Source organism: Neovison vison, chromosome 6 (assembly GCF_020171115.1).
Source record: "Neovison vison isolate M4711 chromosome 6, ASM_NN_V1, whole genome shotgun sequence".
NCBI classification, from domain to species: Eukaryota; Metazoa; Chordata; class Mammalia; order Carnivora; family Mustelidae; genus Neogale; species Neogale vison.
In genome coordinates, this window is record NC_058096.1 from 85640239 (window position 1) to 85657734 (window position 17496).

Here is a 17496-nt window from a genome sequence, read left to right on the forward strand (position 1 = left end):
TTCTGTTCTCTACCCCACACCTTTGACTGGTTTCCCTATACTTGGGTAATCCCCTATCTTATGAGTCCTTTTCTCATTATAAGAAACATTATTTCCTCTCTAGCCTTCCTTATAGCTAGACAGAGGTAAGTACCCTAGGCTCTGCCAATCTGACACATCTATGCTAAACTTTGTTAGAAGCTACAATTCAATGAAAGTATTGTATAAGAAATCTAGCCAGGGAAGAATCGCTAGTCATAAGAATTTATCACATACATATAAATGCACATCAAGACATATATGCAACTGCATACACCTGTTTATTACAGAACTCTGTATACTTCTATCAAAAACTAAGTTTAAATGTTCATCATGGATTACACACTCAGCTTGTGGATATATGTGTTTATAATGTGAAAATGAATTAGAACCAAAAAACTGGAATTCAGAACTAATTTTGAGAATTTGACTTACTATTATGCTAACTGAAATAATCCAGTTAGCATCCAAAAGGACAAATACTGTATATTCGACTTCTATGAAGTACTACAGTAGTCAAATTCATAAAGACAGAAAGTAGAGTGGTGGTTGCCAGGGGCTGGTGGCAGGAAGGAGGAAGAAAGGGGAGTTATTCTCAAATGGCTATGGAGTTTCAGTTCTGCAAGATGAAAAGAGTTCTGTGGATAGACGGAGATGATAGTATAACAATATTAATGTACTTAATGCCACTGAACTATACACTTAAAAATGGTTAAATGGTTTACAAAAAAAGAAAAAAAAGAATTAGACTTAAGAATTAAAACTAAGAGGAACACCTGGTTGGCTCAGTCAGTTGAGCATCTAACTCTTGATTTTGGCTCAAGTCATGATCTTAGGGTCATGAAATGGGGGCTGGAGCTAGTTTCTGGGCTTAGAGCAGCGTCTGCTTGATATTATCTCCGTCTCCATCTCCCTTTGTTCCCCCGCCCCCGTTTGCACTCTCTCTTTCTCTCTCTCAAATAAATAAATACACAACCAAAAAAATCTTATCTAGAAAAAGAATTAAAATTAAGAGGTAGAAGCACTAACAAGATGAGAAAAATTTTAGGCAGGAAAGAGGGAAGGCATAACATCAATTTATAGATAAGAAATAGCAGATAAGCCTCAGGAGTGAACAAGAATGTGAAGAATAGATAACTCACAAAAGCTAAATCATAAGTACATTTATACCAAATTCTGGGTCATCTGCATACTAGCTAGCCCTTGGGTATTGATATTAAAATGAATGGTTTGCTTATGACTATCCAAGGCCCTATTTTTAAAAGTGCAACTTTTATGTACAGTTTTCTAAATTGATAGTTCTGATCAGATTCCTGTGATTCTTTCCCAGGAGAGTACAGAGAGAGAGAGAGAGAGGAAGGCAGATCTTTTTACCCAGGTTGCCCTGTCATAAAATCACTTGCAGACTAGAGGTAGGATCTCTTGCATGTAAGAGAAGACGGAGGCAGGCACCATTTCCAGAGACAAATTCAGAGACATAATAAGCAAAGAAAATAGGCTTGCAAATGGCCAGAAGACAGTTCAATTACTGAAGATCTTTAACCCCCATCCCATTCCAATGCCTCTATGCATTTGCTAAAGTATATGTATATACTGTGGTATTTACATTCCCCTGCAGTTCTAGCCATGATTATGTCTAGATATTGCCAACCACACTTTTAATATTATTCTTGTTTGCTGTATCTGTAAACCTTTTACAGTATGGCCTAATAAATTCTAGTCAGTAAACCATGAGATTCTCAAATCTCAAATACGTAGTCATGTTTAATTCATCCTTTTAATTCATCAGCTGGCATAAAAGAATCACATTCAACAATATGCCAGAGTGCTGTGCAACTACCTAGAAAATGAGATGGGAGTACCTGGGTGGGCCAGTGGGTTAAGCAGCTGCCTCTGCCTCAGGTCATGATTGCCAGGGTCCTAGGATGAAGTCCCGCATTGGGCTCGCTGCTCAGAGGGGTGCCTGCTTCTCTTCCCTCTGCTTGCCGTTAACCCTGCTTGTGCTCTGTCAAATAAACAAGTTTTTTTAAAATAAATAAAAATTTAAAATGAGGTGAATCTGTGTGTGTTGAATCTGTATGTACTCATATAGAAAGAGGTGTATAATGCTAAATGACAAAAACAAAAGTTCATGGCAGTATAATATAACACAATCCTTTTTGTGTAAATAAAAAGGACTATATTTAAGCTAGAAGATTCTATAAGATTTTTCTGGGAAGATATGCAAGACAATGGAGACCTCTGTAAGGGTAGGTGCACTGGAATGAGAAGGGAAGGTTTTAATTATCGTTTTAGGTTTCTGTACCATTTGAAGTTTTTACTATGTTCACAGTATTTTACTTATATATACATTTGTATGTTTAGTACAGGATTATCTGAGTGATAAGACTATGGCCCAGTTTTGTTGTCTTCTTCATGCATTTCTGCATTTGAAAAAAAACTAATGTTATTTTTCTCATAGGATCACATTCTCATTCCCTTCAGTCTCTACTGCACTTCACTCCCGTTTATTGAAACTTTTACCTACTGATCTTCCAGATACTGTATTGTTTTCTTCCTTATATAAAATATGTCTAATAATATCTATTTCACAGGTTGGTTATGATAATTAAATGTATGTAAAATGTCCAGTGAAGTGCCTGAAACATAGTAAAAAATTACATAACTGTTAGCTATTCATAGTTGAAAATTGGTGTTTTTTGTCACTCTTCCTAGCTACAAAGAATTTTTCTCTTTGGAACACCCACTTCCCCACTTTTAGCCCATGTGGCTTCAGTGAAGCCAGCATGAGAGAGACTTAAGCCAATTAGAACATCCCATTCCCTTTGCAGAGACTGTTTCACAGGTGGCCCATGACTTTTATTCAAATAAGTGATGTGGAAGAAAAACTTCCCTTTTTCTCAAGACAATTTAGATTAGGTTTTCTATCACCTATAATCCAGAATCCATCCTGAGGCATTACTATAATTATTTCTCCTTCCTAGAGTCTAAGAATGGACATTTTCTGGTGCTATCCTCACTTTACAACCTTAAAAAACTAATCTATTTGTATGTTATATTCATTCATATAGCACTGCCTCATCCTATTTTCTTTCCTATGCTATATTCTTTGCCTCTGCTCCCAGTGGATATATCTTTCCTAATCCCAACTGACATGAATAAAAGCAAACTCATTTTTCAAAAGTCTTTCCCCAAAACACTATTCTACTTCCTCACTTCCTATTTCTTTTGTTAAGATAGGTGAGAATTTCAGGGAGCCTGGCTAGCTCAGTTGATTAAGCATCTGCCTTAAGCTCAGGTCAGATCCCAGGGTCCTAAGATAGAGCCCCACTTCAGACTCCCTGCCTAGCAGGGAGACTGTTTCTCTCGCTCCCTCTGCTTGTACTTTCTCTCTGTGTCAGATAAATAAAATCTTGAAGAAAAAAAAAAAAAGGGTGAGAATTCCAATAACATTCATGTACTAATATATAATGTATAATGTATTTATGTACATATTACATGGATACATAAATATAAATTATGTGTATGTACAACAAAATGTATAATATGTAAATGTATAATAACATTATATTATCAAGAGGAATAGTCATTACTATATGTCCTGTTCTATAGCCAATTTATTAATCTTTTTTGTAAGATTTTATTTTTAAGTAATCTCTACACCTAGTGTGGGGCTCGAACCCACAACGTGAGATCAAGTGTTGCATATTCCACCAACTGAGCCAGCCTTTTATAATTGTTTATATTGCTGTATTTATATTCCTTTTACAGTATGGCCTAATAAATTCTAGCCAGAAAATCTCAAATACGTAGTCATCTTTAATTCATCCTTTTAATTCATCAATTAGCATAAAAAATAATCATATTCAACAATATGCCAGAGTGCTGTGCAATGATCTAGAAAATGAGATGGGAGCACCTGAGTGGGTCAGTGGTTAAGCAGAAGCCATTGTCTCAGGTCATGACTCCTAGGGTTGGCACCCCAAACAATTTATTAATTTTGAACAACGTTCTCTAAGTATTCATTACTTATATAAATTCATATTTATTTATTAGTTAATATCCAATTAATCCAAATACTCACAATTAACTAAAAACTTGAGACATATTTTTAAACATTTATCCACAAATCTAATATCAGACTTTATGAAATGCTGAAACTCATTAGAAGACAGACAAAAAAATATATTATGATGATGACAAAACTTAAGTATGCACGTAAAGAATTGCAAATGTGGATTTGAATTCTAACTCTATTATTCTCTTTAAATTTATTTTTATTTCTTCCTATGTGGTACAATTTCCCTTTTAAAATGTAAAAAGTGAGGGTTCTTTTCTCAGACTGCCTGAAATTACACATAACGGTTGTTAGATGATTTTGGATCAGAAAGATGAGGTTTGATTATACTTTACCAAATGACTGTTAAGTTAGTCCATCCCAATCTGACCAGATTCTTTTTATAATTAAACACTGTTATTTTCATGAGAAGTATCCAAAATATTGGAAGGAATTAATCAAGACTTTTTCTTGTGATTCTAATCTCTTCTCAAATCACTTCACTTATTCTAAGCGTCCTACTTTCACTTTAGATTTAGGTCTACTCTGTAGCTGTTTGTTATAAATATCTTTTCTACATTATACAACCTGGTTTAAGCTATTTTGAAAATATTTGTTCTGAGTGGAGCATGGTTAGGTTGAACTAAATCTAAATCAATAGGTTACTTAATTGATTTATTGAAATTGCGTATCTTTCTCATCTGTCATTAAGACCTACTGCTATTTATAGCAATCATCAAAGGCAGTAAAACTAGGAATTATCCATAACTTGTTTTTCTTTCTTTCTCCTCATCACTAGTTCGGGACTCACCAACAAAGAATATTATCTGACTGACTTTAGGTGTTTCGACTCTTAAACCTTAAAATCTTCAGAAGCTATAGATTTTTCCCCCCAAATGTTCCTGGATATTTTTCCATTCTACTGTGTAGGCACTTCTCCCTCCACATGGAAGACTGTATACTAATAATTCAGTACAGCCATGCCTGATGTAAGTCTTTCTCCTCTTTAACACATCCTACTTAAATATCGTTATTTTTTTTCTTTTTTAACCAAGTCATTCCTTAGCTCAAAATTTTTCTAATAAGTATTTCCTCTATATCATATCTAACATGCTCAATCTGGCTTTCAAGACCCTTCATAAGCTGATTTTCTAACTTGACATCCCATTATTCATCCTTAGCACATGCCCTAATAAGGTCAATGTCATAAACACAGTATTATCAAATGCTTCACATGTGTGCTAGATAATTATAAACAATCCTATGAGGCAGACATTATGTACTGATTTTTATAATAAATATTCTCAGAGAGATTGATAAATTGAGTAAACTGTCCAGGCACGTAGCTAAAAAAATGATGGGACTTGGGATTTTGTTATGGTACATCTTTCTACTACATCATCTCCATGACTCTTTCACACCACTCAGTTTGGTCTAGTCTTTGCTTTTTTCACAATTGATATCTCTCTGACTCAGGTTTTGTAGTGTTTTATAAACTCTGAAAATTCAAGACTCCAGAAGCCTTCAAACAGAATCACTACATTTTCTTGATATGCCTACCAGCCAAAAATTTTTTTCATTGAGTTTTAATGTCTGTAATTTGTCTTATGAAAACAATAATTTTTTCAACTTTAAAAATAAAGGTATATTACTGGGTGATGGGCATTAAGGAGGGTACCTGATTGTAATAAGCACTGGGTGTTATACGAAACAGATGAATCACTAGATTCTGCCCCTGAAACTAATAATACACTATATGTTAAGTAAATATAGTAAGTAAATATAAAAATAAATAGGGACGCCTGGGTGGCTTGGTCAGTTAAGTGTCTGCCTGGGCTCAGGCCCAGGTCATGATCTCAGAGTCCTGGGATTGAGTCTGGCATCTGGCTTCTTGTTCAGCGGGAAACCTGCTTCTTCCTCTATCTGCCGTTCCCCCTGCTTGTGCTCTCTCTGACAAATAAAAATCTTTTTTTAAAAAGACAAAAAATAAATCAAAAATAAAAATAAATAAATAAATGTGCATTCTAGTACCGAGTCAATGTTCCTGCTAACCACACTAGTCTCTGAACCTCACCAAATTCTTAGTTTGTAAGGGGTGTCCTCCACACCCCACTTGAAAATCTCTGAACCTGACTTTATGCTCCTGGGGCAAGACTCATACTAATTACTTAGAATGGTAACATAAATTCATTTATAAAGCAGATTTATGGGAGCTTTACTGTGACGGGCCCTAGGTATGCAAAGGTTAAAGGGGAAAAGAAGGCTCCCAGTTCTCAAAGTCAATTAACTAAGTGTCGCTGAATAAATACATCACTGGAGGTAGTCAAATCAACCAGTGGTTAACATAATAGGAGATTAGGACCACATTTGAGAAAGTAATCAAAGTTCTGGGAAAACCAAGTCCGCAGAGAAAAAGCACAAACACACAGAATTCTGTTTACAGTTTCAGCAGCGGAAGGGGGGTGCTGGGGGGAGGAAGGGTTAATTAGGAATTCCACTGAATCTCAATCACCTTACTACCAGGATCACAGACTACAGGTTAAAAATCGACTAACAAAACTAAGTTTTCTTGGAACAGGAATACTTGCTTAATAATCCTGATTATGCCTTGCACAACGCAACGTATTTCAAAGGTTACTTAAGAAATATTTTCCGATCGATAATTTTCTCATAAAGATAACCAGATGACATCAACAAATCATTTTTTCCATTACGGAATCTTTCAATCAAATGATTTCAAAAGCCCGAAATCCCCTTTCACTAGTGACACTAACAACCTAACACCAATGAATTCGAAATTATTTTGCTAATCACATATAGACCATACAATCATTCACCAATTCAGGATTTTTGTTTTTGTCTTTCTACTCCTTCCAGACTCTGGGCTTCCTGCTTCGCGTCCCAAAAGCTACGTCCAGAGCCCCACTGCCTCCACGGAGATGGAAAAATAACTGATGCTCTATGTCACATACACTATTAAAGCAAGTAAGGTGGGGTCCATTGATGGTCACAATTTTCAAACCCCCTCCTCACCACATCCAGAGGTGAAGAGATTTACCTTAAGTTCCAGGAAAGCAGTGGCGATTGCTCCCACAGAGCTAGGACCAGTTACCAAGAAGCCTCCCGACCTCCCCGTCACCATAGTGACTCCTACTAGCTACGCACACTCCTTCTTCTCGCGATACTTCCCCATCGCGGGTCACCCGATCCCGCCCTCTTCTTAAGGGACGTTAGTGGACGACTGAGTCCTCCTCCAGCTGTGGGTGGAGCCCTACTGGTTTTTTTTCCCTCTCGTTCACCACTCTCCAGATTGGTGTTTTTAAGAAAAATATTTTTATAAAAATACTGCTGCCGTAGGAGTCAGACAAAACAGTGTTTCGCTCTACCTTATAACTTATAAAAGTGCCCAGGCACAAGGGTCCCGCCAGGAGTTCGCGCATGCGTGTAAGCGACCAGAAGATGGCGGTGGTAATCGCCGCATTTTTTTCAAATTAGTGGTTCCCAGAAAGCATTGCGCGCATTTGTAACGAATTTCCGTTCGAGTTTGTATTTTAGGCGCCATTTTCGAGTGAAGGACCCGGAGCCGAAACACCGGTAGAAGCGGGGGTGCTATACAACGGTTTCCAGCTTCGGTGTGCGTGGACTACCCCGCAGGTAAAGTACTTCTTTTCCTGATTAGGTTGTCACACTCTTACTTCCTGCCCCGTCTGCGGGCGCCTGGAAAGTAGAGGCCTTGAGCTGGAGCCGCCGAAGTCCGCTGAGCTGAGGCTGCCGCCGGGAGGTTTCTTTCGCTGTCACCCCTCCCCCCTCGGCCGCCTCCCGGCAGTCGGGACTCCCGCGCGCTTCTCGCGGGCGCCACTTCTCTGAGCTACTTAAGCGTCTCTCGGCGGGGGTGCGGGGGACGCAGACTCTAAGCCTCACGGATCTTTTCTCAGAAATCCTGGTCTCTGTTGGGGAAAGGGCGTCTCCCCTGCCCCGGCCCCCTGACCTTCTCTCTTCTCTCAAGGGAATAATCACCGGGTCTGAACCTTTAGTGGTGACCTTTTGTAGTTTATTGTCCAGCGAGATTCCGCAACGGGCCCCGGAGGGACAGACCCCGCCACCCCAAGATGACTGAGCTGGAGCAGGCGCTGCTTATGTCTAATTTGGAAGTCGAGAGTGGTCGACCCCAGTCTCCTGCCGCCTTTCCCGGTCGGACGGTGTCGAGGAGACCTGGAAGCCCCCGGCCGTCAACGGCACCGAGAGCTAAATGGCGGGGAAAGTAGGCGGCGAGTCGCCCGTTAGTCTTCTTAGCTACTCTAGGAAGAGTTGATAGTCCCCCCCGAACCTGAAGCTAATAGAACTCTTCTCGCAGAGTCCGTGCGCTTGCTTCTCTAACCCCCGCAGCGTGGGAATGTCAGTAAATTCCGGCGTATAGGAATTATTTCGTTAGGAAGTTAAAGGATAAGATTCTTACACCTGTGGGGGGACGGGAGTAGGGGGCATTAAGGAAATAAAAAGAACTTAGGCAGTTCTATCCTTGCTTGACAACCAGGCACGTCTAGGTTTTCCCACTCGCTTCGGACTTAAAACGAATCCTGCCTTTTAGGCACTTGGGTTTTTCGTGCCTTCTTTACCGAGCACACCGCTGGCGTCGAGCGGCGTATTTTAAACTGGGCTCTCGGAAACGGGCAGAGTTTTTCCCCCGAGTGGGACGGGGTGGGGGCTGAACCCATCCGACGCGGGCTCCAGCGGGGAATGTACCGGTACTGTCCTGCGGCTCGGCGGGCTGACTTGCCCCTGGCTCTCCCCCGGCCCCAGCGACCATGCCCCGCAAAGGCACCCAACCTTCCACCGCCCGGCGCAGAAGGGAAGAACCGCCTCAGTCCCCGGACGGCACCAGCAGCGACGCGGAGCCGGAACCCCCGCCCGGCCGCGCGGGCAGCCCGGCCCCTGCTACCGCAGGTGAGTACCCCACCGCGACTCCCTCGGAAAACGCGCTGGGAGACTATAGTGGGTCCGCGCCTAACCCGGGACTGACTGGTGTTTGGAGGCGTGGAGGTGAGGGGCTGCGGAGTTGATGTCTGTTGGTCGCGTGTCGGTCCCATAGAGCAGCTCAAGAAAGCGATTTGGCAATTTTCAGAGATCAGAGTCTTCGTGCAATTTCGATGTAACGGTGCTGGTGGGGATTAGGGCAAGTACATGGCTACAGTTATGAATTTGTGGCCTTGTATTTCCACGGAAGTCGGTAAGCCAATAGCTAGTATACAGTTTTCTAGGACAGAATTAACATGATTGCATCTTTAAAGTTGCTTGACCATAACTTAATTTCCCTGGTCTTAAATTGCGTTTAAAGAGAGAATAATTTACTCGAAACTACTGTAACTTTTGTGAGTACGGGAATTGGGTAACATTAGAAAGCCCCTGTGACAGGGTCGCTGGAGCTCTTGAGTGTGCAAAGTTAAGGTTCCCGGTACTCAGAGATAAGAGGAATAGAGCCTTAGGATTTAACCACCTGTTTAGGTGAGGAGCAGAGAATCACGTTGTTCTGGTTTTCCCAGACCTGCCTTATGTTGTAGCATTTTTACTCCTAAGAGATGTATTTTTGTAGGTTATTTCTTTTAAGAATTTTTTCTTTACAAAACTAAGCTGAAAGATTCTCATTTCTCCTGAATTTAGGATAATACATTGAAGTGGAAAATACAGATTCCTAGATTTCATAAATAACATTTCTCCAAAAATTAGCAAGCAGTAGTTCTCTGAACTAATTGCACTAATATAGGCTTTTCCCCCCTTGCTTTCCCTTTGCTTTGACTGACCTAGAGACACCAAGTGAGGAAATTGATAATAGAAGTTTAGAAGAAATTTTGAATAGCATCCCTCCTCCCCCGCCTCCAGCAATGGCCAATGAAGCTGGAGCTCCTCGGCTTATGATAACTCATATTGTAAACCAGAACTTCAAATCCTATGCTGGGGAAAAAATTCTGGGACCTTTTCATAAGGTATTTGACTGTTTTAAGTAACTATTATAGGGTCATGTGTTTTTATTACAAGATAAATAAATCAGTTTTATCATGTTCATCCTGATAACACATGGTATGTTTCCTGTGTTTTTAACAACTGAAATTAATTTTTGTTTATACTGGTTATCTTTGGTACGACTTTAGCTGTTAAGATTCCCCTCACAGAATAGAATTGGTGAGTTTTTTGTTTGAAGGAAGTATTTTCTCTATTAGAATGAATTTTGTAAAAAAGTGAGTTAGAATGAGAATATGGTCTTATTAAAAGTGTTGAAGCTTGTGATAAAGAACATGATGTAAGAAAAGTTGAAATGAAACCTTTTAAATACTTAATAGTTTTGCTGCAAGTAAAAAAGGCAAGCAGTTTAAATTAAAATCAGTTGTATGGTATGACCTTTTTAACTTTATTTTAATTTATTTTCTGTTCTTTTTATGCAGCGCTTTTCCTGTATTATTGGGCCAAATGGCAGTGGCAAATCCAATGTTATTGATTCTATGCTTTTTGTGTTTGGCTATCGAGCACAAAAAATAAGATCTAAAAAACTTTCAGTACTAATACACAATTCTGATGAACACAAGGACATTCAGAGTTGTACTGTAGAGGTTCATTTTCAGAAGATAATTGATAAGGTAAGGGACTTTGGAGTATTTAGTTATTTGCAATTTCAAGTACGGAACATAAGATTTCCATATTTTGTGCATTTATTATTTTTGGCTTAAATTGGCTTTTTAAAAAATCAGCGTATGTTTAAAGCAGAACAGATAATTATTTTATTACCCCCCAGATCTGATTTCATTACCTCCAGACCATATTTTCTTTTTGAGTAGTGTTGGTGGCAGCTGTTACACTTAAAATATTAAAATTTTTAGCCAGGGGAATGAATTATATGTAGCTCATTGTAGTACTTACCTTTTTAGAATAAAACATTGAGTATAATCCTGAGTGCCATCGAGGCATTCTTTCACTATAAATTTTGGGTTCGTTTTTAAAGTTGTTTTTATTGCTTTCAGATAAATTTCTTAAATTTGAAAAAGTTACAAATGTTACTAATTTTACCATCTCCATTATTTTAATTCACATTAATGTTATTAGTTGTCTGTAATATGAAAAAACTGCTTCAGTTTAAACTATGCTTTATAAATAAAACCACCCTTTTAAAACAGGGAAAAGGCAAATTGTTTTTCTAGAAAAACAATTTTAGGTAAAATATTTAGCTTATTTACATGGTTCTGCTAGTACTCGTTTTTTTTTCTTATCTGTTGAATAGCTAACGTTGGAAATTCATGGCTTAAAACTGACCGGTTGGAACCTAAAAATATAGAAACCTTCATAGTGAGGCGAGGATGTGACTTGGCTTCTAACTTTTGTTTTTTAGATTTTTTTTTTTAACATAATGGACTTTAATAAAATTTATATGATGGCATCTATTTTGTTTCTTAGTGCTTTTCTGTTGTACAATTTAGGTTAGAAAATGATTGCCAGTAAATCAGGTTTGATTTCTTTGCTTATTATAATTATGTTTGATTTGTGTAAATTTTAAAAGCCATAATTTCAGAATGGGAAAGCTTTTAAGGGAAAGCAACTTTTTAATATTAAAGTAGATTTACACTTCATTTTTTAAAATTTGTTTGATTTTTCTAGAAATTGGAGGAAAGTAGTGAATTCTTTGCAGTTCTTTATACCTTTCATTAATAGAATATTGTTTACCAAAAAGCGGGGGTGGGGGTTAAGCCATGTTATGCCATTATTACCTTCCTTTCCTTGGATCATTTCTTGCAGCTTTTAAAAAATGGGACAAGTAATTTAATCTGTCAACATGGCTTGATAATTTAGGTGAGTTTGTTTCAGATATGGTGAGATTCTTGTCTCACTTCAAATGCCCTTTTTCTCAGTCAAATATATTTTGACTTGTTTGGAGGTGGGTTTTTTGTTTTGTTTCTGTTTGTTTGGCCTTTTGCTTTTTGTGATCTACGAGTAAGAGATCAGAACTTGGAGACTATTTGCTCAGAGGGTTATGTCTTAGAACTATTGCCAGTTTATATGCATGTTGAAGTTTTTAATCCATAGAATTGGTTTGAATATGAAGAGAATGAAATTTGGTGCAGACCTGTGACTTAATACCAACAATTGTTTTCTGGTTTTGTTTTTATGCAAAACAGGAAGGGGATGATTATGAAGTCATTCCTAACAGTAACTTCTATGTATCCAGAACTGCCTACAGAGATAATACTTCTGTCTATCACATAAGTGGGAAAAAGACAACGTTTAAGGATGTTGGAATTCTTCTTCGAAGCCATGGAATTGACCTGGACCATAATAGATTTTTAATCTTGCAGGTAAGTTTATTAAAGACTTAAGAGAGTCTCTTCTTTTTCTTTCTTTCTTTTTTTCCTCAATAAAGTTTAGAGGGGTGTCCCCCTGTTGGATGAATCCTGTATTATTGAGGCCTTAAAGTACTGTAGCAGCACATCATGGTTTACATACTACAGTCAAGATGCGAATCATTATTTGCTGCTCTAGAAATTTAAGGAAATTCATTCAAAACTATTTTCACCATAAGATGCTTGTTTTATGTTTGGATGGACTGACATACTTGTTCCGCTCTAGCAGCACGTAAATATTGGCGTAGTGAAATAAATATTAAACACCAATATTATTGTGCTGCTTTAGCGTGACAGGGATATAACAGCTCTTTATTGTTATTGTTTATATTTTCCTTTAAGACAATATTTTAAATGAGATTCATTATCTTTTAATAGTCCTTTTGTTCTTATCTGTACTAATTTTAAATAGCACAAAAATGAACTCTGTACACATGGTGTTTGACAATTTTACTTCAGTGCCTTAACTTTTTTTTTTTTTTTAACCTTGGCATGGTTAACTAAAAGCTTACCAAGCTGGTTTTTGTTTTGGTTAGAATGGCCTACTTGAACTACTAAATATTGGAAGACAAGAAAATAACTCCTATGTCATTATGAAATAGCACAACTCTTTAAAGTCTTTAGAGAGGTATAAATCTAATACCTGGTGTTAAGTTGAATTTTATTAGGAACCCTGTGTTCTCTGAGTAAAGATGTGTTTTACCAGTCTTGCCTGGTAAGAAAAATACCTAATTTCTTTTGTCTTCCGTTCAGAAAGTTATTAGTGTAAAACATGGCTTTGTCAGATATATTAATTCCTTTTTGATTTGAAGCTCCTTTCTTTTCCTGTGTTCTATCCAGACCCTCCCAAGAGCATAATTATTAAAACAAAACTATATTGTGATGTAAAATAGCTGCTCGTATTCTTTAATGTCTTATGCTACTGATTTTAAACTAAGTTGGGAATTTTGATTTGGTATTGAAAGTTTCATTAGGATGCCTGAGTGTTCTCAGTCAGTTCCCATTGTTCTAGAATGACTTCTGTTACTATCTTTTGTTACCAGGCATGGTACATTTGTAATACTTCTGTAACCCAGACTTATTTAAAAATGAATATTGGGGGAAATCAGCTGCAGATATATTTCTTAACAGAATTTGTATTTACAAAATATGAAAATAAAGCTGTGTGTATTTGTGTATGTATGTTTGTCTTTAATCAAATTTAAGTGTTATATGGACTTTCATATTCTAGGATTTGGTTTGGTTAATTATGGATTATAAGTTATTTCACTCTATAATACTATATTTTATAATAGCATTTTGCAGGACCCTATTCTTGTGTTTATTTTTTGTTTATTATTTGCTGTTTACTGTCATCCTGGGATAATTGGTTAAAATTTTACATCTGTGCCAAGATTCCTCAAAATAAAGTATACTGCATTTTAACTCCTGTAAGGGTAATTTTTTTTCCTTTGGTGCATTCTCTCTATATAATTCCACAATAAAGGAAGCTAAATAAAGTCATAACTTTCCAAAGAAGTAAATAACAGTAATTTTTTAATGTCAGTTTCGTTAAACATGTACTTCTGAAGTACCTAAGCTTATGCCATTTGTCCTCCTATAATCACAACCTTTTTGTGTCCTTTTAACAAATTATTTAAAACATTTTTAATATAAGGTAAACTTCCTAAGTAACAGATTTTCCATTTGATTAAGTTGACAGGTAGGAACCTTAGGAATTCACTTGTTAGGAAGAAGAAATAAAGATTGGACTAGGTAGAATAATGATGCCCTATTTAAAAGTTTGAGGGAGAGTGACAGTGGTTTCTATGGATGTTTAATTCCTTTTCAAAAGTTTAGACTCCTGCACTAACTTTTTAAAGCAGTTGAAGGTAAGTAAAAACTATGGTTTTTTAATTATTTTCTCTCCCATTGAAGATTTCTTTTAATGTGATTTGGGAGGCTGGGAACTTGGAGACAGCATAATATCAAAACACAAGTGCTTAGTTTGACTAAAACATATAGACTGGCCAGTGATCATGCTAAGTAATCTGAATTAGGTAAAGTGAATATTGATTTTTAAGATTAAACACCATTAAATTTTAGAAGTCCATAACAGTAAAAAAAAAAAAAATTTTTTTTTTGCAGTGTTTATATTGATTTAGTAGTTTTTTGAAGTAGGCATTTCTAGTATTTGGATCCATTTTAAATTGCATCAGTTGATTCAGATGAGTACATGATGAGGCTATGTACGAAAATGATATAAAAGATACAGAAATGATTAAGCCCTGTTTCTTGTCCTTAGAGGGATGCACACATGCCTTCAAAAAGTGTTAGATTATAATTGGCCATTGTACTTCTCGTGTTTGTACATGTCCCCATTTATATTTACCTTAATTTCAAAGCCTTTGTCCCGTTGTAATAACTGTTGGTGCAAATAAGTAGGGTTTTGTTAGGTCTCCATAGCATTTCATGGTAACTATGACTTATAAATGAGATTCAATTGGTTTTGGAACATTTGTTCCAAAGTTAAAAGAATGATAACCTTAATGCTTTTATGGCAGTTCAAAATTACACTAATGATTGCTGTCTCAGGAACAGTTTCGTGAACTCCTAAAAGCTACAACTATTAAGGCAATTTTAGTTTTGTCAAAGTTTTCAATTTCCTATACATCTTGTCTTCATTATTATAAAATCTGAGATAGAACTTTAAATAAGAACCAAGACTTTTTTCTTATTGTGTAATAATTTGGAAATAGGTAACTCAGACCTTTGTTAATCTAGTTTATCTATTGTTCCTTTTTCTTTCCAGTTTATTTTTCCCAAGCCTGGCATGTCATACAAACTATTTTGGTTATAGTCTTAGCTGTAGAAATTAGTCTGTGCTATTTCAAAAGAGTTTTTTAGCTTTATCAGTTACCCAAAAGTATCTGATTCAACAGCCTCAGCTGTGAAAGAAGCTACTCCTAAGCAACCAGAATAGACATCAAGCTGTCTACCTACTAAAGCATTATCCTTTCTATTTATGTATGTATTTTAGGCCAATACTAACCTTGGTGATTTGGTCTGTTGTCCTCTGACACTGACAAAGAGCAAATTAGAATAAAAATTTACTAGCAGAATATAAAGGACAATAATTTATGGTACAGGGGAAAGTAGAGAAAATAAAAAGGTTATCAAGACAATATAAAAATTCAAAGCCCAGGAGTGTCTGGGTGGCCCAGTTTGTTGAGCGTTTCACTCTTGGTTTCTCCTCAGGTCATGATCTCAAGATGGAGAGCTTCAGCCCTGCATCTAGCTCTGTGCTCAGCAGGGATTGTGCTTGTCCCTCTCCCTCCCCCTGTACCTCTTCCCCATGCTCCAGTGTGTGGGCGCTTATGATCTCTCAAATAAAATCTTCAAAAATTTTAGAGCCCACTAAATCGGGGCCATTTAATTTTGATGCAAACACCCATATTTATCATAAGAATCCTTCAAGCCTTTTTAGGAAAAAAGTTTTTTTTTGTTGTTTTTTTTTTTTCCCCAATCTATTTTTTTTTTGTTTTTTTTTTTAAAGATTTTATTTATTTATTTGAGACAGAGAGAGTGTGAGAGAGAGCATGAGCGAGGAGAAGGTCAGAGAGCGAAGCAGACTCCCCATGGAGCTGGGAGCCTGATGTGGGACTCGATCCTGGGACTCCAGGATCACGCCCTGAGCCGAAGGCAGTCGTCCAACCAACTGCGCCACCCAGGCGTCCCTAGGAAAAAAGTTTTAATATAGCTCTGGACTTGAGTTTCTTGTGGTTCATACTTGCTAAAATTTAGATTCTATATGAATTAAGAATAAAGAGCATTATACCTATTTCTTAGATTTTTAAATTGTGTATTTCTATAAAATAAGTTATCAAAAATAGTGCAACTGAATCACAATATCCTGATTTGCCACCTACTTTAGTGAGTTAAGGTTTAAGCCCTTGATTATTATAAGTATTTTTTTGAAATATATTTGCAATTTCTGTTACTCTTAAAAACCATAGTTGGTATTTTGCATAGTTGCTTAATGTCTCTGATATAATTAAAGTTTGTAGTAAAGAACAGCAAAAGGGGGGGGGGGCTTGAAATCTTACTCCGTCTACTGAAGGTATAGAAGCTAGAGATACCTGGAGGCCTGTAGGACTTGTCTGGCTTCAGATGCTAATATGAGAGCAACTTGAAATTTTTTTATGTTTTCATGCTGTCATTATTTGTGATTTAGGGCCTTGATATGGATGGGCGACTTTAAATTTAGGTTGATGCCTTCAAATCATTTCTGAAATGTATGGGCATATAACTTATGCCCTAAATTAAAACTATATTGTATAATTTCACATGGGATAGGTATGTTTTCAGCAGCGGGGGTGGGGGAATGGTTTTCCAGGCACAGATTGTGAACTCCCAGTATATATGAAATGATGTAAAATGGAAAAAGAAGAAAGCAAATAGTAGTAGGTGGTAAAGCAGGCAAAGAATATCAAGGAACAGAGCCATAAGAAAAGTCCCAGGTTGTCACTGGAGTAGCACAGTAGTTATAATAAGTCAAATGACAGGTGGAGGCCTAAATGTTGTAGTAGCCTGTTGACTCAGTAGTACTAATCTATTAATAACTGGCTGGGGAAAGAAAGAGTGCCATGTAACAATTTAAAACTGAATGTTTTGTGGCACTTGTAATGGAACTATTTTGATTCATAAATGTCCTTGTCTTAACTTTAGCATTTTTATTTTCAACAGACTGCAGCCTTATTAGAATTAAAAAATCATAGCTATATAGCCATCATTTTAACTGGGGAGGGAAGAACAAGTAACCCAAAAGAAGCTGCCACTATGTTTTACTCAAAGTTAGGCAGTCTCCTAATAGCATTATTCCATCTCTTGAGTAATTTTGGCCAGGAAAAGTGTAATGCCTTTAGGAATATTTTTGTCAGTGTAAACTTCTACACTGAGTCCTAACTTCTGGCTATCCAAAAAGCAGCTACTCGAGTAATACCGTATGCCCCTTTGTCTAAGATTTAAATTCTCTTGGCCTAGTTTTTCAGTCCTCTTAAA

The 17496-nt window shown here is 37.0% G+C and overlaps 2 protein-coding genes across 3 annotated transcripts in view; one reads left to right on the top strand and one right to left on the bottom strand.

The window, feature by feature from the left end:
- The window catches only part of IFT80 (intraflagellar transport 80), a 114376-nt gene extending 107134 nt beyond the window's left edge, over positions 1 to 7242 (bottom strand). The window contains exon 1 of one of the 2 annotated variants that reach the window (XM_044251697.1): positions 7134 to 7242. The gene's annotated coding sequence lies outside the window, so the exon portion shown is untranslated. Of the gene's footprint in view, positions 1 to 1880; positions 1924 to 7133 lie in introns of those variants that run through there. The other variant, XM_044251698.1, reaches the window with a different exon arrangement.
- Positions 7243 to 7623: 381 nt separating this feature from the next.
- SMC4 (structural maintenance of chromosomes 4) overlaps positions 7624 to 17496 on the top strand; it is a 35025-nt gene continuing 25152 nt past the window's right edge. The window contains exons 1-5 of the mRNA XM_044251702.1: positions 7624 to 7729; positions 8876 to 9019; positions 9878 to 10056; positions 10513 to 10704; positions 12235 to 12411. Of these exons, the coding sequence (XP_044107637.1) occupies positions 8881 to 9019; positions 9878 to 10056; positions 10513 to 10704; positions 12235 to 12411 (687 nt within the window). The 5' untranslated portion in view covers positions 7624 to 7729; positions 8876 to 8880. The remainder of the gene's footprint in view (positions 7730 to 8875; positions 9020 to 9877; positions 10057 to 10512; positions 10705 to 12234; positions 12412 to 17496) is intronic.